The 22,226-nt window shown below is 44.4% G+C and overlaps 1 protein-coding gene across 1 annotated transcript in view; it reads right to left on the bottom strand.

Annotated features, from left to right (window-relative positions):
* Positions 1-22,226, bottom strand: part of LOC142804073 (trafficking protein particle complex subunit 11-like) — a 145,709-nt gene that overhangs the window by 60,712 nt on the left and 62,771 nt on the right. The window contains exons 15-19 of the mRNA XM_075890622.1: positions 21,802-21,863; positions 16,786-16,921; positions 8,057-8,129; positions 7,086-7,143; positions 5,550-5,687 (exon numbers count right to left, since the gene is read on the bottom strand). Of these exons, the coding sequence (XP_075746737.1) occupies positions 5,550-5,687; positions 7,086-7,143; positions 8,057-8,129; positions 16,786-16,921; positions 21,802-21,863 (467 nt within the window). The remainder of the gene's footprint in view (positions 1-5,549; positions 5,688-7,085; positions 7,144-8,056; positions 8,130-16,785; positions 16,922-21,801; positions 21,864-22,226) is intronic.

Here is a 22,226-nt window from a genome sequence, read left to right as displayed (position 1 = left end):
TTCGGCGACACCGCGTCACGGCAATTAATGGGCGCCGTACTCCCCTACTGACCGTGAGAACGGCGAGCGCATGAAAGGGAGCCGAGAAGTGCAGAATGGGGTGCTCTTCTTAGAAGGTCGCCGCCGACGGTTGATCCTTTTGTAACTGCGGCGGCGTCTGCAAGGTAGTAGAAGGCCGCGGTATACCCCGAACAAGGATTAGACTACGAGACGCACCGGCTGAGAGCCAAACGGTTGACCGTTCCCACGGGGAAAAGCGTGGGAAACGCTCTGGTGGCCAAGTCGTATGACAACAACCCGACAGGTTGTCACTCTCCCTAGTTGAGGGCCCTCTCCAAATTAAAAGGGGGTGGGGTCAAAATATTTTTGGGGCGGAGTTTCCATCAATTAAACACACATGATTGGACCCATGTAGAGGTCTCTTGTCCCCAAGGAAGAGAGCGTGGAGACACGGGGGGGATTTAAGCGCAGGATTTCGCCCTGCTAGGCAGACTAGTCGCTGACCGACATGGTGTAGAAACAGATCAACAAGCATCTCTTCTAGAGGTTTTTAGTGTGGCTCTGTATCGGCTGGCCACCTAAACTTAGCCGTTCGTCTAGTTGTGACGCGATATTAACGTCTGCAACGTAGAAATTGGGACTTTGCTTCGAGTTAGCTCAACCTGCTCAAAGTCACCTGCAAGCACTAGCCTCCCGGAGCCACCAGCGTAGCAACACCGCCGACATCGCAGTCGTGCCAGAACTCTCTTCGACTTCTCGCATCCGATCGTCGGGGACGCAACGCTGCTGGTCAGCACACGTATGCCTTCACCTGTTTATATATTCGAACTTTCTCCTCCGTAGTTCTATTGGTGTTAGTTTGTGTAGTTTGTAATAGTTCTCTCGCGTAAGCTGATTTACTGGTTTTATATGTATTTTTTTAGTTGTATCAAGTGTTGATGTATTTTGTTAGTTGTATTGAAGTGTTGTATTAGATCCCGTGTGCTGCAATATCACTAAAGTAAAGTTTGTTTTGTTTTCTCACGTCTCTGATCTCTTCACTGTCACTGCTTGCGTACGGAACGAACCAACCTGCTGTCATTCCCGTCGCCGACTTCGCGCTGGCGACGCTAGAGTGGCAGCTTGTAACAGAACTGGCATCCGCGAGACAGGACGTTCCGTACAAGAGTAAGACAGTGAGGGGTGAACGAGAACCGCGCGGACAGCGTGGTGATAGAGCCGCACAGTTGAAGCGGTTGCATCCTGCAATGATTGCCCTGTTTTTATAGTGGCATTATAGTGACAGTTGCAGTATGGAGTGTATGGATTTTGATAAGTGGATCGCGTATGGTAAACAGTTAGGCCTCGAGGGCGCCGAACTGAGACAATGGGTTAAGGAGCAGAAGGAACAGGCGCAGGCGTTAGCCAGAGAAAAGCGGGCACTGGCCCGGGAGGAAAAGGAAAAAGAAAGGGAGAGAAAACGTGAAGAAAAGGAAAGAGAACGCGAAGAAAAGGAGAGAGAGCGCAAATAAAAGGAGAGAGAGCGCAAAGAAAGGGCGAAAGGACGAGAAGCGGCAAGGGAAGCCGGAGAACGGGAAGTGCGGTTACTGCAATTAAAAATTCGCCTCAGTGAGGGTAGCAGGGTGAGCCGATCCAGCAGTGAGCACGGCGATGCCGGCGAGGAACTGTCATTTGAGCGAGACACATGGTGTCAAGGGCCACTCACGATTCTGCCTTGCGAGGCAAATGAAGCTGTTGCGCGACTCAGTCAGCAGAACGCGAACAACTACGAGGTAGTTAAGGCAGAGATGTTCCGGATATTCAGAACTTCTGCTTGGACAAAAGAAGAGCAGCTCAGACAAGAGTCTGAAAGAAAGCGCGAAACAGAAAGACAACAGTCTGAAAGCGAGGCACGTCGGAAAGCGATGGACGTTAAAGTGTGGCAGGAAGCGCTAGAGCCAGAGATCGCGCCGGAAAAGGGCCCGCGTATTCTGGAATGCATCAAGGTAGAGTATACTGAGAACGAGGCCTTGGCCGGTCTGGAGGTAGAGACGATGTCAAAAGACGCTCCTTGCGTGAATGAGGAGAGTGCCAGCAGCCCTAATGGGCCCAGTAAGATGCTGGAAACCTCCTTCGTGCCTCAAGAGTACGTTTCGACATCGTCAAATGTAGGCATAATTAGCACAGTGGCGAATCAGAGCGAGGACGCGACGCTTCAGGAATGCAGCGAAGCCGTCGGAGAGGGCCCAGTTGATGGCTTCATCAGTGTTGACAAAGCTAATTTGGCCTGACAGTCCGTCGTGACGCAGAGTTCAAAAAGCGTTATCGGGAGGGAAGACCTAGCACCAGCTCCAACGAGCTTCCCAACTTCTGAGGTCCCGAAGCGACATGATGATGATATCGAGAGAACAGGGGCAAGCAAACATCACCGAAAACGAAAGAAGCGGAAGCACACCGCACTGTGTAAGCCTAGGGCAGATCCCACCCCATCTCGAGAAAGACGAAAGGCTATTCCATTCATCCGTTTCAAGAAACGTCAATGGTGGCGTTCATGGAGGCACAAGCGGCGAGCCAGGTGTAGAGGGAGAAAAGGAGGTGCGTCACCCAAACGAAAGGCACGGTTTATTTCGACGACTTCGGGAAAGCGGCCTTGCCCGAAGGTTCAAAGTCGAAAAGGCAGAACGGCTAAGTACTGCGTGGGGGCGACCACAAAGACACTATTACCCAGGCTTCCCCCCTGGTTCTGGCGTCCTTTGCACATTCCTGAGGGGAGCCGGCCGAAATGCAGAATGAGGCGTGACAGCAGGACACAGTCTGGCGTTCGTGCTTTTTGTAACCTCTGGCGTGTTTGAAGGCCGCCGGGAACGCGACCCCATCGTGTGCGATTCAAGCGAATCTAATTGAGAAAAGGGGGGCGGTCAGTTTGAAGAACTGTTGCACGTGCGTGCTAAGTATGGTTACTTAGTATTGCTTTGCAGATGCAGACTTAAGTCATAATTTTTGCAAGTTACGTGATGCGGTGTCAATTGTTCAGAAGGAAAACCGCCGAGCCAAAGGCTGAAAGTTAGCATAGAATTAGTTTAATCATGAGTGCGAAAATTTGCATAAGGTAAAAACCAAGAAAATGTGTCATTTTTCTAGTTTTTTCAAAGGTTTAGTGTGGCATCGTATGCCTTCACTGCCATGGGGATGTGGCATGAATGATCATTTGAGGAAGATGTTAGCATAAACCGAATGATTTCGTAAATTGATTAAGATTGGCGTGACACGGTACAGTTGTCGTTGCGTGCATTGAGAATTGAGAGTCATTGAGGCACGGTTTTAGCATAAACCAGTGCAAGTGTTGTTGGTTTTCTTTGAAAACGATTGATCAAGTGATCATATAAGCAAAACAGTAAACTTTTTCTCAGGTTGAGCGAACGAAGAGTATTTTGGCCACAGCGTAGGCCAAAGTTTCAGGAAAGCTGCATAGCTTAGTGTTTCAGTAGTAGACAAATAGTTGGCGGCCGTAAACAAAGACAGACCACCAGCCTCTGAGTTATATCCAACGGGCAAAACAGCTGAACGCTCGAGTACTTCGATGGAGTTTACTACTCCAAGAAGTACGAGTTCACCATTACGCATAATAAGGGTAGCGAAAACGTGGGAGCCGATTACTTGAGCCGGAAATAGTTCTTGAGGTCTATGAGCATGTTACTTTTTTTCCTTTCGTCGGTTGTTTTCTGTTTGTATGTGCGTATTTCATTGTATAAGAAGGGTATTTTGAGTTACTTTCTTTTTGCTTGGTGCATTGGCTGTTTTTACTTGTTGTAATGCACATTGAAGGATTGCACTACAGTAGAGGAGCGCACCTGTTCCGTTTTGTTTCGTAGTCTACATTCATGCAGTGTATTCTGTATTGATGGCTGCCGTACACGGCTATTTCGTCTTCTTGTTTGTATGGCGCATTGATATTGTTGCGTGTAACTGAAGCTGGTACTCTAACAATTGTTTTTTTTTTCCTTTTGTTGTTACTTTGATGCACTCTGCCTATTTATGTTGTGTATGAGAGGGACAGCCCTCATGTCTCCCTTGTTGGTGGTGTTTTGTTCCTTGTTGTCGAAAAATTCCCCTCCGTGTGAACAAATGTTATGAGTAACATTCTGAAAGGGGGGGGCAATGTCACGGACGGCCATTTTTGGCGACACCGTGTCACGGCAAATAACGGGCGCCGTACTCCCCCACTGACCGTGAGAACCGCGAGCGCATGAAAGGGAGCCGAGAAGTGCAGAATGGGGTGCTCTTCTTAGAACGTCGCCGCCGACGGTTGATCCTTTTGTAACTGCGGCGGCGTCTGCAAGGTCGTAGAAGGCCGCGGTATACCCCGAACAAGGATTAGACTACGAGACGCACCGGCTGAGAGCCAAACGGTTGACCGTTCCCACGGGGAAAAGCGTGGAAAACGCTCTGGTGGCCAAGCCGTATGACAACAACCCGACAGGTTGTCACTCTCACTAGTTGAGGGCCCTCTCCCGATTAAAAAGGGGTGGGGTCAAAATATTTTTGGGGCGGAGTTTCCATCAATTAAACGCACATGATTGGACCCATGTATAGGTCTCTTGTCCCCAAGGAAGAGAGCGAGGAGACACGAGGGGGATTTAAGCGCAGGATTTTGCCCTGCTAGACAGACTAGTCGCTGACCAACATGGTGTAGAAACAGATCAACAAGCATCTCTTTTAGAGGTTTTTAGTGTGGCTCTGTATCGGCTGGCCACCTAAACTTAGCCGTTCGTCTAGTTGTGACGCGATATTAACGTCTGCAACGTAGACATCGGGACTTCGCCTCGAGTTAGCTCAACCTGCTCGAAGTCACCTGCAAGCACTAGCCTCCCGGAGCCACCAGCGTAGTAACACCGCCGACATCGCAATCGTGCCAGACCTCTCTTCGACTTCTCGCATCCGATCGTCGGGGACGCAACGCTGCCGGTCATCACACGTATGCCTTCACCTGTTTATATCTTCGAACTTTCTCCTCCGTAGTTCTATTGGTATTAGTTTGTGTAGTTTGTAATAGTTCTCTCGCATAAGCTGATTTATTGGTTTTATATGTATTTTTTTAGTTGTATCAAGTGTTGATGTATTTTGTTAGTTGTATTGAAGTGTTGTATTAGATCCCGTGTGCTGCAATATCACTAGAGTAAAGTTTGTTTTGTTTCCTCACGTCTCTGATCTCTTCACTGTCTCTGCTTGCGTACGGAACGAACCAACCTGCTGTCATTCCCGTCGCCGACTTCGCGCTGGCGACGCTAGAGTGGCAGCTTGTAACACAGACACTTACCTGCTGTTTTGGTCGTTGCATTACAAACACAGTAACTATAACACGTACCTCACTTTGAAAAAAAAGGAGACTTCACCTGCATGGAGAAATCAACCGATTCGTTAAAAAAACTCATGCCGTACATGTTGCCCCCCAGAGAATCCTCCTGTTTTCTTAGCTGTCTAAGGGGAAACAACTGGCCACATAAGTGACCCCGAATTCAGATTTAGTTTGATGTATCTCTAACGCGTTCTTTTAATGAGTGTGCACAGACCTGTATGTCGCTGTTGATGTCACATGACCGTGGCAGGAATGCAAAGGAGAAGGACTGTGTCCTCCGCGGCACCAAGTGCAGGCTGCCTATGGCTGCGGCTGGATCACCATCCTCGACGATGCAGAAGTTGTTATAGTGCTGTCAACAAAAAACCAACAGAGGCTTCATGTTCAAAATACAAATGAAACAACAATATGCGTAAACAATGCTGAGCGCCAATATTAAAAGGCACAGTTTGCTAATGTAGTGTCCCACTTTTACACAGCTACTTTCAGCAACACAGCACAGCACCACATATATTATATATTTAGAGTCAAATCCAGCTTGTGAAAAAAGGTTACTGCTCAAATTATACAGGTTGGTTGGTGGCCTTTGTTTCTGCAATTACCTTATTCACTCGTGTGATGAACGCACCTTTTTTTTTTTTTTTCTCGAAAAATCAGAGCAAAGATGGGGGGTGCGTTTACTACGTGGGTAAATTTTATGAAAACTTTTTCGGGAGAAGCAAAAAATGCAGTAATTGAAAAAAAAAAAAAAGTTAGGTCGCTTATCCTTTCGAAATTGAAATATGCGTACACTGTTTGGAAACAGCTTCTTTGTTGCACTTTAGTCATCTTTCGTGGTTGGAAGCGCTATATTCTGCCAGCTGTCCCAGGGCTGCCCGTGCACGCCATAAAAGCGTCTTGCGTCTATCTTTTCTTTAACTTCGACAGTGGTATCTGCTGTGATCTCGAGGGGCGCCCAAGCGTGCACTACGATGTTACAACACACTTTGCCAATTTCGCGGCAACCTTGCACGACGACCGTGACGACGCCATTAACATTGTAGCAAGTAAAGAACATTTTAGCAAGCTATCCCCGAAGCATCAAAACAAACCTTCGATAACAAGATTAACAACAAAATACGTCCGCTGTCTCGCTTTTGCAAGAGGAGTTCCTGTACGCGCAGATAACAAGCAAAGCGAGATTCGGGAGTACTACCATGTAGCAGAAATCGTCACGATCTTTTCTGGATGACAAGCGTTTTTTTCCAATTTTCCAGAAATCTCTACTCTCGCATCATTCATTAACCCTGCTGTGGAGCGCAGATAAAAAAGACGGGGGACGTGTCGCGTACAGATAAAAAAAAAAAAACAATACGGCACACGGCAATGGGTGAGGGGGAGGAAGGGAGCGAGCCGAGGTGGCCAAGGGGGGTCGGAAAAAATAATAAAAAATGGAAGAGATCCAAGGTGAGGAGGCACCAGCTGTCGGTTAGTGGGACTGCAGAGTATGAATGTAGGGGGTGCGTTTATAACGCGAGGGGAAAAAAATCCAAATTTTTATGATTGAAGTTGGGGGTGCGTTTATTATGCGAGTGCGCTCATTACACGAGTAAACACGATAAGGCCAGAGAGATTCTCTTGACATAACAAAAAGTTGAGAATAACAAGTTCGTGCAGCTAAACACGCCGACACAAGTGAGCTGTTAGGGCAGTATTACAGCCCTAATAAAAAGAAAAGGAAATAAGCATAGAGTGTTGAACTAAGCAATACCTGGTTGTTAAAGTGCACCTTCAGTCCACTGGCCTTAATTGGAAGAGGGCAGTTAGATCTGTTCGAAAGGAAATAAGATTGCATGAAAGAAATGAGCAAGCACACGAGTCTCTGGTGTGCTGAAAAAATATTGAAAAAAAAAAAAGCCTTTTTTTGAAAATTACCATGTTCTACAGCATTGTAAGAGATGCACTGAGGAAGACTTCTTAACCCTTACTTCAGGGGTCTCTGTGAGAGGGATGCCCCATTCAGATTTTTTGGTCAACTTTCATTTCAGTGCAGGCACATTGGTGTCTCCTATTATGGTGTTTCACTATACTTAGTACACTAGAAGTTAATCTTGCAGTAATGTGGTGGTTTCGTGCCAATGACGGCGGCGAAGTGCAGCAAACAACTGCAAGCATGTGACCTTGAGAAATAAGGATTGTCAGCTTTTGCACCTTAACATGAAAACCTGCCTTTCCTCGCCGAAAATTTGATAGAGTGACATTGCTTTCTTTTTGCGCCATTTATCAAAACCTGTACTAGAACACAGCAAGATATATAACCACCTCTATAAAATTACTAAGCTGATATCAGTGTGTCAATTCTGGTTAGCGAGGATGCTCTCGGTTCACCATTCATTGACTCAAACCATTCTCAACTAAAACTCTGCCTACCACTAAATGGCTCAATTTTCATACGATGACTCTTTCACGCAAAAGTTTAATAACCTGTGTTATCACTTGATGCATTGCCCACTGTAGAGACAATGCATGAATTCAAAGATAGGCTCTTTTTACTGAATCAATGCACTGTATTTCCACCATGAGAGAAATTGGACACCTCTGTCACTCTGCATAAAAATTCTTACACTTATGTGATGCATGCAACATTACTTTCTCAAGGCACAACAAAAGCTGCCACTCTCGTGTAGATCTGGTAATTATTTCACAAGTTTCGCATTTCACTGACTGGTCATGGGAGATTACCTGATGAAAACCTTGAGGCACACCCGCTGATCAGCGTAGAATGCGCTGTGTCCAAACTGAACCTTGCACTCCACTGGTGGGAAGAGATGTAAATAAATAAACAAAGCATGAGACCTCAATGACATGTCACCCTCTGTGCGCGAACAGTGGCGAACATTAGAAATGGTATGGAGTGCACTATCCAATCGTCACCACTGACTGGCATGCAGCACTGCAGTTCGCCAGCACTTTACCACTGCTAATGCTTGCCCCTGTTCATGTTTCATTTGACGCCTATATTACACACATGAGCAAGCGGTGTGCCAAATTAAATTTTTTTACTTGTGTAAGGCGACATTTTGTTCAAAATAATAGATCTGTGTAGTCAGAAAACTAATTAAGGTGCCAGAAATCGAGTCTAAGCAAGCACTTTAACAGCCTATCATTTCCATGATGAGTGGATTGCCGTACCTGTAGCTTCTTGTGCATCATAGCGCCGAAGATGTCTCTAGTAATTCTCACAGAAAAATTGGTGACTTTATCATCAAAACTATGCCAATATCCATTTTCACTAACGGCATGCCACCAGTGCTTCAGTGCCAGATAAACACCGCAGACAACAGTCCTATGTAGTGGATATGTATTAATTCTGACTACACGTGGTTTGCCGTCCGTAGCCACAGATCATAAGCCATTCAATTTATTTTAAAAACAATTAGATGGCACTGCCATCAGCAGGCCCACTGCGGTGGAAATGGCAAACACATGGACATGATGTGGGTGTTTAGAGAATGTCGTAAACATCTGCTATTGCACTCAACAAGTAGGTAGGGTATGTGATAGCGTTTCCTTAACTTTTGGCACCTTTCAATGTGATTAGCATGGTGCTACAACACATTCTCTAAATTCCCCACCATTCATTCATCTAGTGTGCCAAAATGAACATGATAAAAGGAGGTTTGCGTGTTAGAAGAAATATATATTTTGCAAATTCATTCCAGTACACGCTATTTTGGAACATCAGAGCATAATCACAGGGCACGGCGGCATCACAGGGCACGGCGGAACATCACAGGGCACGGCGGCATCGAAAACATGCGGATCACTCAAAACCCGCTTGTCTTGATTGCGCAGATCCTTAGCCTTCTGCAAGATCCAGTGTCATGGTGCTCGGAACCGCTCATGGCTGCTACCGGGATGCTTCACCTCGATGGACAGCCTCGGTGCGTGCTTCACGATCTCAACTGGCCGCCGTGGGAACGACTGAATCATCGCTCTACGTCACCGCGCGTGGAGCGCTGCGCAGCACCACCACAGGCGGCGACACTGTGCTGGCCGGCTATAAAAGGGCTGCCAGCTTACTTCACGGCCACAGGGCACGGCGGCATCGAAAACATGCGGATCACTCAAAACCCGCTTGTCTTGATTGCGCAGATCCTTAGCCTTCTGCAAGATCCAGTGTCATGGTGCTCGGAACCGCTCATGGCTGCTACCGGGATGCTTCACCTCGATGGACAGCCTCGGTGCGTGCTTCACGATCTCAACTGGCCGCCGTGGGAACGACTGAATCATCGCTCTACGTCACCGCGCGTGGAGCGCTGCGCAGCACCACCACAGGCGGCGACACTGTGCTGGCCGGCTATAAAAGGGCTGCCAGCTTACTTCACGGCCACAGGGCACGGCGGCATCGAAAACATGCGGATCACTCAAAACCCGCTTGTCTTGATTGCGCAGGTAAGAGGGCATTATGGTAAATGCTTTCGCTCCGATAACCGTTTTCTTTTGATGCTGCCGTGCCCCCGGCTGTGTGATATGTTAAATGTACTCACTTACTCGGCCAGGAAATTGCTGTTGCTTGGAGGCGACATAGAAGAAAATCCGGGCCCAGACACAGCGCAAATTGCTAAACAGCTTAAGGAAATTGCTTCGGACATTAAAGAAATCAAGGAATCTCGTCTTCGAGACATTGAAAGAAAATTAGATTCAATTTCCGCTCTCGAACAAAGGGTAGCATTGTTTCAAGAGCAAATTAACTGCATGCAAAACACTATAAAAGTACTTGAATCAAAAATAGACGACATGGAAAACTATAGCAGACGCTCTAACTTGATCGTTTATGGACTTCCAGAAAAAGAAGATGAAACTAACACCGCACTTGAAACTGCCGTAAATAAAGGCATTTTTCAGGATATTCTTGAAATTGAGAGCGTACAAATCGAGCGTATACACAGACTAGGCAAACAACGAGATGACTCGACCAGACCTGTCATTCTTAAACTGTTAGATTCAAGAAGTAAATATGCAATACTAAAAAAAGGCTTTAAACTCAAGGGCACGGACTATTCCATTGGTGAAGATTTTTCCCAAAGAATTCGCGACATCCGAAGGAAATTGTGGGCTAGTGCAAAGCATAACCGTGACAAAAGAGAGAAGGTTTCACTAGCGTTCGATAAACTGTACATAAACAACGTGCCTTACGTCTGGGATCATGATTTGAATGATAAAGTTCCGTTGGGAAAAAACGGCAATGCGGGCATGAACCGCCCGAATACCAGAGGCTACACGCAGAAGCAAAACAAGAATTGAGAGTGAGGGGTGATCACGAGGGCCCTTCAACATCCGTTAAACGCGTTCATTTATCTCGTCAAGTAGATCAGAATACCCGCAAATCTACGAAACCGAAGGAAAAGAACTTGCGAATCCTAAATATAAACGCACGAAGCATTGTAAACAAAAAAGATTCTATTGAGGCCACACTACTCGAATACGACCCACACATTACTGTATTCACCGAAACCTGGTTACGAAATGAAATAAGTGATGACTTAGTTTTTCCTCCGAGTTACAGTGTCTTTCGTAAGGACCGGACGAATAAGGGCGGAGGTGTTGCTATCCTTGTCAAGCCTTCAATACAAGCGATTGTTTTAGCGGATGTCACTGACCTCGAGTGCTTGTGTATCAAAATAACTTTTTGGAATCAATGCTTTGTGCTATACGCGTGTTACAGACCACCAGACGCTGCTCCTGAATATTTGCTGAAATTGCAAGAACATATGACCCAATTTCGCAGTAAAAGAATTTTTGTTATCGGGGATTTCAACTTACCGAATGTTGATTGGGAACTCCTTCAGGCAAGCCGCAAATCGAACAAGAATGCTAACATAGTCTTTGACATCATGCTTACTCACGACCTAGTTCAAGTGGTTAGGCAGCCTACTCGAGAACAAGGTTCGTCTAGTGCAATACTGGACTTAGCGTTCCTAAGCCGCGATTTTTATGAATATACAGTTCTAATTGAAAGTGGCCTGTCTGACCATCATCTTGTAAGTGTCACCATTCCTTTATTAAGCTCAGTCGGTCACAAACGCACAGCCACTCGAAGCTTCAAGGATTATGCAAGATCCGATGACGCGTCTATTGTGCAGTACATAAGAAGTTGTTATGATGACTTTATTGAAAATGAGGGTGATGTTGACGCCCTATGGAACCATTTTACTAGAATGTGCCATCACTGTATAAGCTCATTCGTACCAACCAAATCTAAAAAGATTGCTAAAAGCACCCCATGGATTACGCGTAAAATCATTCATCTAAAACGCAAATTAAAACGGCTGAAAAAGAGTAATCCCCAGTCAGCTGTTATTCATGAACTTAAAATAAATTTGGCACGTGCTTTGCGCGAGTCAAAGGATTTTTACTTTAAAACAACACTGCCAAACTTTTTAAAAAATGATCCTACGAAGTTTTGGAACTTCCTGAGCGATAGTAAGAAGCAGGTATCACATATATTAGTCGATGGAAATACAGTTACAGATCTGAAGCTCATTGCAGAGCATTTTAACAATTTTTTTCATAGCGTGTTTGCTAAGGCGAGTCTTAATACGCCTCAGAAAAGAGTGTTTCAGCCTAATGAAGTGGACTTTATCTCATATTCTGGTGTTTTTGCAATGATCTTGAAGTTGAACACTAAATCATCTTGTGGTCCAGACAATATCCCTAATGTTTTTCTTCGCCGTTATGCAGAAAGTATTGCTCATTTTGTCACTGTGCTTTTTCGATGTTCGCTGTCGAGTGCAAAACTACCCAGTGACTGGAAGAGGGCTCGTGTTGTTCCTGTGTTTAAGAAAGGCAACCATTTACTCGTAGAGAACTACCGTCCCATCTCGTTAACATCACCAATATGTAAAATGCTTGAACATGTAATATCCAAACGCGTTGTGGAATTCCTCGAACAAAACTCTATATTAACTAATTTTCAGCATGGCTTTAGAAAAGGTTATTCAACCGTAACTCAGTTAGTCTCAGTGGTTCATTCATTTGCAGAAACTCTGGATAAAAATGGTCAAATGGACGTCATATTCCTTGATTTTAGTAAGGCATTTGATAAAGTTATTCATCACAAACTGCTTGCAAAACTCAGGGACATCAATCTACCCGACATATTCATTGCCTGGATCCAACACTATTTAACAGAACGTTCACAGTTTGTTTCAGTAGATGGGATCAATTCGAGCTCTCTTCCTGTAACATCAGGCGTGCCACAGGGGAGTGTTCTGGGGCCGCTATTATTTTTAATTTATGTAAATGACATTGTAAACACAGTACTACCAGGAACTCAAATCAGACTGTTCGCGGATGATTGTGTGCTATTTCGTCAAATTACCTGTTCTAATGATCAACAGAACTTGAACTTAAGTCTTAATAACATACTAAACTGGTGTAATGACAATGGTATGGCACTCAACGCACAAAAAACTGTTTATCTTTGTGTAACTCGTTCAAAAACACCTCTTCAATTTACTTATAATCTCGGCTCATCATCACTACAACAGGTTAACAACTACAAATATCTAGGCGTAACAATAACTAATGACCTCTCTTGGAACTTACACATAGACAACGTATGTTCTGCTGCCTTCCGTAAACTGTGTTTCCTAAAACATAAGCTTAGAAATTCTCCTTCTAACATAAAACTACTTAGTTACTTTACGTACATAAGACCAAAACTAGAATACTCTTGCGTTGTATGGGACCCCTTTACTAAATCTAACATTAAAAAACTGGAAGCAGTGCAAAGAAAAGCTGTTAGGTTTGCTTATTCAAAGTTTAAAATTACGGACTCGCCGACTGAACTTATGACTGCTAACAACATTGAAACACTTGAATTACGGCGAAAAAGGAACCGCCTTAACCTTCTGTATCTTCTTGTCAATCATAAGTTAGCCCTTGACCCGCGTGCATATGTATCTCCTCTGTCCACTAGGCATACACGTCATCATCACACCCATTCTTTAACCCCGTATTTTGCTAAAACCAACGCGTTTCAGTTTTCCTTTTTTCCGCGTACTGTATCAGAGTGGAACTGTCTAACTGATCTTAGCCAATTTTCTGTTGCTTAGAGCTAAAATATGCACTGTTAACTTGTGTTATGTATCCATTAAATGTAATATTTTGCCATGTTATCTTTTATGCGCTCTGTTAGTAGGTGTTTCGATTCCATTTCTCGTGATATATTCTTGTTATCACATGTGTTTTTGTTTATATCCTGCTTCTTGTACCTGTCCTGCTTGGACCATTTCTTGGTCTGCAGTATTGAATAAATAAATAAAATAAAATAAATAATGAGCTGTAGAATGAACTCGGAGAAAGCGTGGATACCCTTATATAGTGTGCTGCAAGAAAGTGTGCCAAAGCATTTAATCGAAAATGAGACTTGAAAAAATTGAATAAATCAAACACAGGGAGTTAATTTCCTCCTCGTCGACTAGCTTTTACACTAGCTCAGGAGAGAAAATGTTTGAGGTTCGGAATAAGTCCCCTCGATGACTTGAGTGCACAGTGGCAGCGCCAAGGAAGAGCCGTAGTCCGGTGAAGAGACGCTTTATTGCAGCTTCAGGCATCTGCCTGAGTCCAAGCCCGAACCTCCGCTTTTCCTTTTCAGATTCAAACATCCTCTTTTCAACCCTCGGTTGAACAAAGGGTCTTCACACAAGTCAAACACACATTGGGGCTAGCATAATCACAACCACTCGCAGAAACACTTTCATAACAGACACTGCATTGGTAAAAACCTCGTTACCAAATACAACATGCAAAGGGATAGATTCACCGCGTGTCACACTCTCTCCCATTCCAGGCCGTGTATCGGCCAACCTCCAACCATAGCCGCTCTCACGCTCAATCTCCATCAGCTTTCTTATTACATGTCGCTTTATAGAAGCCTCCTCAAGTGCGGAGAGTACACCGTGAAGCCCTGTGCGCTGACCAGGTGTGCACGCGACAGCGAGGCGCCCCGCCACCTTAACAACAGTTGGTAATGACGTATAGTGAAGGAGGATAAGCTCGTCTGCGTGCCGCCATCATGTCTTGGACAGACCAGTGGTCGCGTCCTTGCGTCATTCTCAATAGCACGTGCATGCCAACAATGACAAACTCACACGGCGACGCCTGGCCTGCTTCTTGCCAGACCCTCTTCCAAGTAAGCCTTCCCCAGCTAGTCCCAAACAGGGACGAATTGGACGGCTCTGCTCGTAAACTGTGTGAATGAAGGAGTCTCCTTTATTTCTCGTGTGCAGGTCTCCCGCGTTCGCCTTCGCGGAGCCAATCAGCTTTGTTAGTTGACGGGTCGGGAACTAGCTTTGCACTCTGCATCAGCCGCATTAATTGTGCTACACACAACACGCTGCTAATGGTTACCTCATACTAACTAAAGAAATTTGAAGAAGCAAAGAAGTCAGGTATAGCACCCATAAATCTCACCCACAAGAGAGATCAAATGCAGGCAGAATGTGAAAGTGACGATTCAGAAAAAAACTGTAAAAGGAGGACATGTGATACGAAGTCTTTGTAGAAAAAATTTGCGATGGTGGAATAAGAGCCCTACAAGAACTTCTGGAGTCGTCACTGAGCCCTGTGCAATTCAGAAAAATTCTAACCTTGCCAAAAATTCACGCAGACATGTCTTTTGATGATAATGGACGGTTTTTTGCTGTGTCATTTCATACACTGACAAATGCTAAAAAGATGAAAGATGCCATGCCAGCGCTCACCAAGGACAAACTTCCACTGAACACAGTGACTACTCACTTGCCTACAGTAAAGTCCTATGCATATGCATCATTAAGACCGTAGCGTTCCCTAAAAATACACCAGAAAAAAATCTGGTGCTAGTGTCTAGGAGAGCTGCAATGCATAACGCTATGGCTAGCATAAGAATGGTGGGCACAGCACAGATTTATCTCAACTTCGTTCTTTCGGTTCCCTTTGGCTCTGTGTAGCCTGCTGCCACTTAGTCGCAAGACACAGCTCAGCAGATGTTCACAAGTTCAACTTCACCATCTTGACCTTTTTATAGGCCCAACAATTCAATTCAGATCACGAAGTTCAAAACAATTGATTTTTTTTATCCAAACAGGTGCCAAGAAATAACAATAAACAAAGCCACAAATATGTTTGAAACCGCAAGCACGAAGACTAGGAAAAACATCCATTGTTCGTCTGATGGATCACCAATCACAGAGCCGAAGTTCCCTCTACTAGTAAATTTTGTAGGAAACCTTATGATTAAGACAACCTCCACAGAAGGTTCTGCATGTTTTCTATAGAGAAAAGGCAAAGCATGTATACATATCCATCAAGCCCTCTGTAAAAGTTTGTGCTGCATGTATATACTGACAACATCCTATTCGAACTTCATTCAACAGTTACATTGAGATCAATACACCACAATTATTTGGTTACCTTTAGCAACAGCAGAAATGCTCCTTTTATTTTATACTATAGCCAGTAAAACATTTCATACATCCAACTAATTAGTACTTTTAATGAGCATGTTAGCTCAAAATAAAGTAACAAACATGTAATATGCTACATCACGTAAAATTAAATAAAGGTTTAATCAGTGATATAAATACTCAATCTATTCCTAGCAGAGTAATCAAGATTAAGTGCAACAGCCCACTTGACATTTGAAACTGAACGCTGCTGCTGTTATACTCAGTGTGAGTAGGACTCTATGATGGGGTATACTATCATCTTTTATCCTGAGCCAAATAGTACAGCGAATCAAACCATTATTGTTTGTAAGCTAGCAAATGATGGCACAATGAAGTTCCAGTCAAGCCACTTGAGAAACAATGATGGCAAAGCCAGCCTATGAGGACGCAAACAATGGTCAATCATAGCCAGCCAAAATACAATATTGGTACTGAAATTGTACTAGGATGGCAACAAAGGCCCATCGTAACCAGCCAACATAAAATGTTGGCACTGCCATAGTATAAGGATGCCAAAAAAGGCCCATCATTCTCAGTCAACAAATAATAGTGCCATAGCCACCTTGTAAAGATGGCAACAATGTACAAAATTGATAGTATCGCTGTATAAAGACGGCGATAAGAGCCCGTCCTTGCCAGTAAACAAACAGTATTGGTGCATCCATTCTCTAAGAAAAGCAACAATGGCCTGCACTTGGTCTTTCAACACTGATTACTAGGTTGATTGTTCAGTGTCGCACAAAACACATGCTAGTTAGGCAAAATTTGTCTAACAAATGTGGGACCAATATTTCTGCCAATGCTGCCAAGCTTGAGCCAAGACTGGTCCAATGCTGGCATGCAAACCGGAAACCCACGATGGCCTCAAAAATTGAAAAGCAGAAATAATGCTCCCACCAATGTTTATGCCGCTAGTTATCCTTTGTCGGGAGATTGTCGAGCTGTGTCATTTGTTCCAGATATTGTGCTACCCACCTGACTGGATGACGTGGTCCATGTCCAAATTCTGCAGTGGCTCCCGGGGCTGGTATGAAAGTGCCTGCTTCCAGGCAGCATCAGCAATGGACATGCAGGACTGTGACATGCCGGGAAACGCTACGGGATGGTTACCCTAGATGAAATAGTGACAGAGTAGTGGTGAAGAATAAATCCCATGTAGATTACTGTAAAGAATGCACGTTTTTTTTACAAGTGCCGTTACATGGTACAAAATCTATAGTATTCCCAAGCAAGAGCCCCTATGCAAGCAACTACCTCCTTCCTTTTTTTCGGGAGACTTGAAATGAGCGCCACTCAGCGAGCAAGCACCAAGCACCCACTCCCTCTCCATTTTTTTTTTCAACCTGTTCCCCATTACAGAATTCTGCAGCAGCGGTTCCTAGAAACTCGAGTACTCAGACTCTTTAGATAAGTGCACCACGACTTCTTGGTACATTCCGTGGGGTGCCTCAGGATTGCTTTCTTAAAGAAACCCTGCAACACTTTTTAAAAAAAACGGACACAAAACACTGCCAATGGGTAGTAAAGGCTCCCAAAAACAGTGAGCCAAATATTATAGCGCAGTACACGGCCTGGAATTCACAATAAACCACCAAATTCAGCTAAAGAATGCTTTCTCTTCTTTTAACAAATGACGGAAGACACTCAAAAATCACTCGTAGAAGGCCATCTTTCAGCCATTGGCTGATTTAAACATGGTGCTCTCGGTCGTTACAGGGATCGTCCTGTGAGGCCGCTACCTGTTCACGCGTGCGCACACGATCACTCTGAAAAGCTGCGGATACGAAGAAAAAAAAAGAAGTACTCAAGGTCACAAGGGAAACGTGACGTATGTTCTTCGCTCATGCCATACCCCTCCCCTGCTTAGCTTCCAGCGCTTTCGTCGGGATGAGAGAACAGAGAATGTGATAGCAGCGTGCAACAAATTTCCGTAACTCTGCTCGTACTGGTCAGATTCTTAAATTTTATACGCTGTTAAATTTGTGATGCAATAAGGTTTTTTAATGGCTGTATCATATGGTTACTTCAGAATGTGTTACAGGGACCTTTTAACTGTCCCAAATTGACCCAACACTTGAAGAACCTCTTTCCCCCTCATCATAACACACAAAATTTTATATGGAGCATTTTCACTGGTTCAGTAAAGAGAGTAAAAGCATGCGCATTCAATGAAGCATTTATTTTGTCTGGCCGATGGGCCCTTACCTGCAGCATGCACGGTGGAAGCAGGGCGAGGAGAGCACATGCGCATTCCACATGCGCGAGACTAGCGTCAGCATCCAAAAAAGCCACTGGGGGCGGAAAAGTGGTGGGCAGATAAGAGGGGGTGCACGACGAGCCCGGGGACTTTCCGGGGAAAGGCGAGCGATGGAATGCAGAATTGGTTATCTAGGCGCGAGGAGTGTTTCCTTCCTGCCTGCTACAGAGGAGAGGCCTTGCCAGTTTTGGGGGCATCGGCTATAGGGCAAGTCGATGGCCCGTATTCTACGGTGAGTTGCGTGTAAGTTTAATTAAATTTCTGTTACGTTTCGTGCTGGCTTTCCTGCTATTGTTTCACTCTGTATGTTCGATTGTCCGGCAGTCTGCAGGGATTGTTCCCTCCGGGTTTTTGGTCCTTCTGTGTGCGTTAATGCCATGTTGAGGGGGTTTGGAAGGCTGCTCGTGATTATTTTGAGCCGCGCATTAAAGGCCGTTCTTGTTCTCAGCGACGCTGACTCGACCCTGTGAATTTTTGCTCATTGACCTCCCTGAACAAAGGCGGGGCCCTCAGTTTAAAAGCATTGCCTAGTGACTCTTCCACCACCGTCAATTGCTGGGGATTGTATGGTACAGTCAAATTGTTTTTGCCCTGACTAAGTGCACGACATAACCTGTGGTCCTACCAGCACAAAAGCAGATATGATTCTTTCATAAAGGCTCCGTTTACCGATTTAAGTGATTTCTAGCTCCTATACACTGTTCCAAAGCCCATTCACAGACCACATCATCTTCAGTGCTGTTCAGAGTGTTGCTAATCCCTGTTTTAAGCTAGGATGGTCATACTTTAATGAGTATAAACATTCATTTGATGATATTAAATATGAACTCAGTGTTATTGTACATGTTTCAATCAATTCTAAAGCTGGTTAATAAGGAAAACATCATTTGATCACACTTTTAATAAACTGGCAATAGAGATCTTGCTCAGTGATTATCACCGAATTCTACTTACAGTAAGCAGTGCTACAAATAGTTCTATGATTATAGCTATTTTAGAACAGAAACTATAAAGCTTCAAAGGCCTTGCTTGTATGACTAATAAAACATACATGTTAGTTGCATGTTTATTTGCAGTCACTGGGACTGTAAAAAATATTCGAATTAAGCGGGTTTTCCAGTTAACAGAACATGTAAAAAGTGGGATGCAAAGAACCTGAAATTGCTCAAAGTAATCAGGGCTGGTCAATTGCTGTGCTGGCTAGTTTGCGGCTTTAAGGGTTATGTTTACCAGCAATACTTGGTCACAATTTTGCCGCAAACAAAGAGGAATGCCGAGCCTGGCTGCTGCCACCTTAATGTTAAAAAAAAGAGAATAAACTAAAATGCGCATCTGAGAAAAACAAGAGACATCTTCCCTGCAATACAGTGGTGACACACGAGCAGTATGCCGCCTGTTTCTTGCTGCGTCAACACATCATAATGCAATCATTCGTCAATTCTTTCTGGTGAAATAAAGAAGTTAATACAGTATGACGAAACTTTCAATGTGTTTTGGCTGGAAAACATTACTACTGAGGCTTTCAAATCGAGTTTTTGAAGAAGGCGTTGCAGGCAAGAGCTCCATGTGCAGTGCAAGTGTGCAAATCGCTAAAGCAACCGGCACTCGGAAGTTCACGTGCATAGCGAATTCCGCCAGACTGCCCTTCATTAATTTTTTTAAATGCCCAGAAAGAATGGGTAAATCATGATGCGCTGACGTTGCGAGACACACGCGACATGCTGCCCGCGCGTCACTTCTGTGTTGCACTGAAGCATGTCTTGTTTTCCGCAGGCACACATTTCAACTGATCATGAGACTGTTATTTATAATTTTATTTTTGTGCTGGAAGTAGCGAGGCTGCAGTGTTTTAGCTGCTACTGATTAGTATTGCTAAAGTAAATTGCTCAGTGGCTCTTAAAGACCGTCAATTCTGTGGATTTGCAGAGAAATCGGGATCAGGATGGAATCGACACACTGCACCCAAAGTTTTAAAAGTGACCGGACCTTTAACTGGCAACAATATCAACTGAAAACGCCTTCCATGCTAAGGCGAAACATGGGCTTTAAAAACTGTGCTTGATTACTTTCAAACCAAATTCAATAAAAATGGCATGGTTATCTTCAGTTTCATTTCCCAGTTCTAAATATGTAGTTATTGTTTGTCCACCGTTTCATAGTATAATTATTAAAACAATTTCTTTTGCTTTTGTTGCAATATACAACTGCCAAACAAAAATATGCATATGAAGTACAAAAAAATTGCAGAAATCACAATACTAATCACAATGAAAGCACTTTTATTATTTCTTGCTTTTTATAATACACTAAATGCCATTAACCTACATGTTTTCAAATGGGTATTATGGCTTGAATACGAACTCATAGTTTGCAAATTTATTGATAAGGAAAACAATAGCTAATATCATTTGAGAAAAAAAACTCCACTGATGGAAATTTTGTGCAGCAAAGTGACGAGCAATAAATTACAAATTCAGCATAACCAAGAAGAGAAATATTGAGACAAAGTTCACTTCTACTTGGCCTCATACCTCAAGTAAAACTGCTTTAATTATTCATATTTCCTGCAAACCAGAAGACAATAAAACAAACTTAGTTGTACAGTTACTCACACTTCAGCTTTAAATGTGTTGTTATATAAGGTAGAAGTGAATGTACAGTACCGTCCACTGTTGAAGGGAACACTCCAATGATCACTTGCCATATTGTGGGTCCCATAATTGCAAGCTGACCTATAAACATTGTTCGTGCCCAACACAAATCTATCAAAAGGAGTTTCTGCAAATTTGTCGTTATAGGGTCTCAGTGTGTTGGCATGCATCGTCGCCTGCTGCTACTGTCGTGACGGTACATCAGCTTGAGCGCACGACAGGGTGTGCCACTGCATCAGCGCTCACTATGTGGCGAGAGAGAGCGAATGGCACACATTCACAATGAAAACGCTTTTTCTGCGATGAACACTGAACTACCAGCTCGCCAGCAACGAGAACATGACAGAACGGTACTAATCGTTCGATTTCACAGGCTCACACCTCATATCTAAGACAAATGTAACAAGTGCCACCTATGCTCCCTTTCCTTCATGCAGAGCCAGAGAGTTGATTCCGCACAAAACCGCAAATATGATCGCCTGCGATTGCCACCGAAAAGCAACCAACGCGGATTAGGCGGTTCTGCATGTTGTCGTGGAAAGTTTTCTCGAGACAACATTAAGATCGGGTGTCGAAAAGAACATACTCAAGCACCGATTTAAAACCAGCACGCGAGATGCGATGTTTCAGTTCGTGGACAAAAGTCCACTGAGCTTATGCAAGCCTGCACAGTGGCAGCAAAGTCCAAAGCTCATGTCGGAAACCCGAACAGCTTTCAAACTTGCGGACAAGGTACCGAACGCAATAACGACACTTTTCCGGCAGGAATTTTAAAGTGCACTTGATGAGGACGCAATCACATGTTCCAAGCGGAGTGCGCATGGCTAGAGCCTTGTCGGCGCCGGTGCTAAAGTTACTCCGACGCCCAGGCAACCGCCCTGCCTCTTCACTCGGCGAGTCCGTGCAGCACTGCCACAGTCTTTTTTCTCCCTCCAAGTTCCAGAAGCGGGAATTATGCGCGAAAATTTAAAAAAGCCCGGTTTCTCGCAACATAACTGGGGGTGCGCTTATTATTCAAGTCTAAATGCTATGTGAGTAAATACGATAAATGAAATGAGATGAAGCAGTAAGAGGACAACCCACCTCGATGACGTTGAAGACGCTGGTCTGGATTGAGCTCTTCTCCTCTTGCGTCCCCTGAATCCCTGGGGAGGCAGTTTGGTCAAGGTGCTTCACGGTGCCTTAACAGCGAAACAACGCTGCAGCAAGACCGCGCATGGATATGGTGGTAGTAAAAACAATGCATGGTGAAAATCGCTGTAATGCATTAGGATATTGTACCCACTAAGAATTTAGGTGTCATAAAAAAAAATTGCCCGCAGCTTCCCTCGGGGGAACACTGAGGAGGATGCGGAGCATATAATTGGTTAACGGGGTGTTAAAGTGCGACTTACTTGGGTCGATGGCTAAATTGGTTAACGTGGTTGTAGGAGGGGGTGTTACATGAGTGAACACGTACACACGTATGCGAAAGGGCGGCGCTGGTCGAAGGGACGTCGATCATTGTG

Source organism: Rhipicephalus microplus, chromosome 3, assembly GCF_043290135.1.
Source record: "Rhipicephalus microplus isolate Deutch F79 chromosome 3, USDA_Rmic, whole genome shotgun sequence".
Taxonomy (NCBI): domain Eukaryota; kingdom Metazoa; phylum Arthropoda; class Arachnida; order Ixodida; family Ixodidae; genus Rhipicephalus; species Rhipicephalus microplus.
This window is presented reverse-complemented; position numbering and strand designations above follow the sequence as displayed.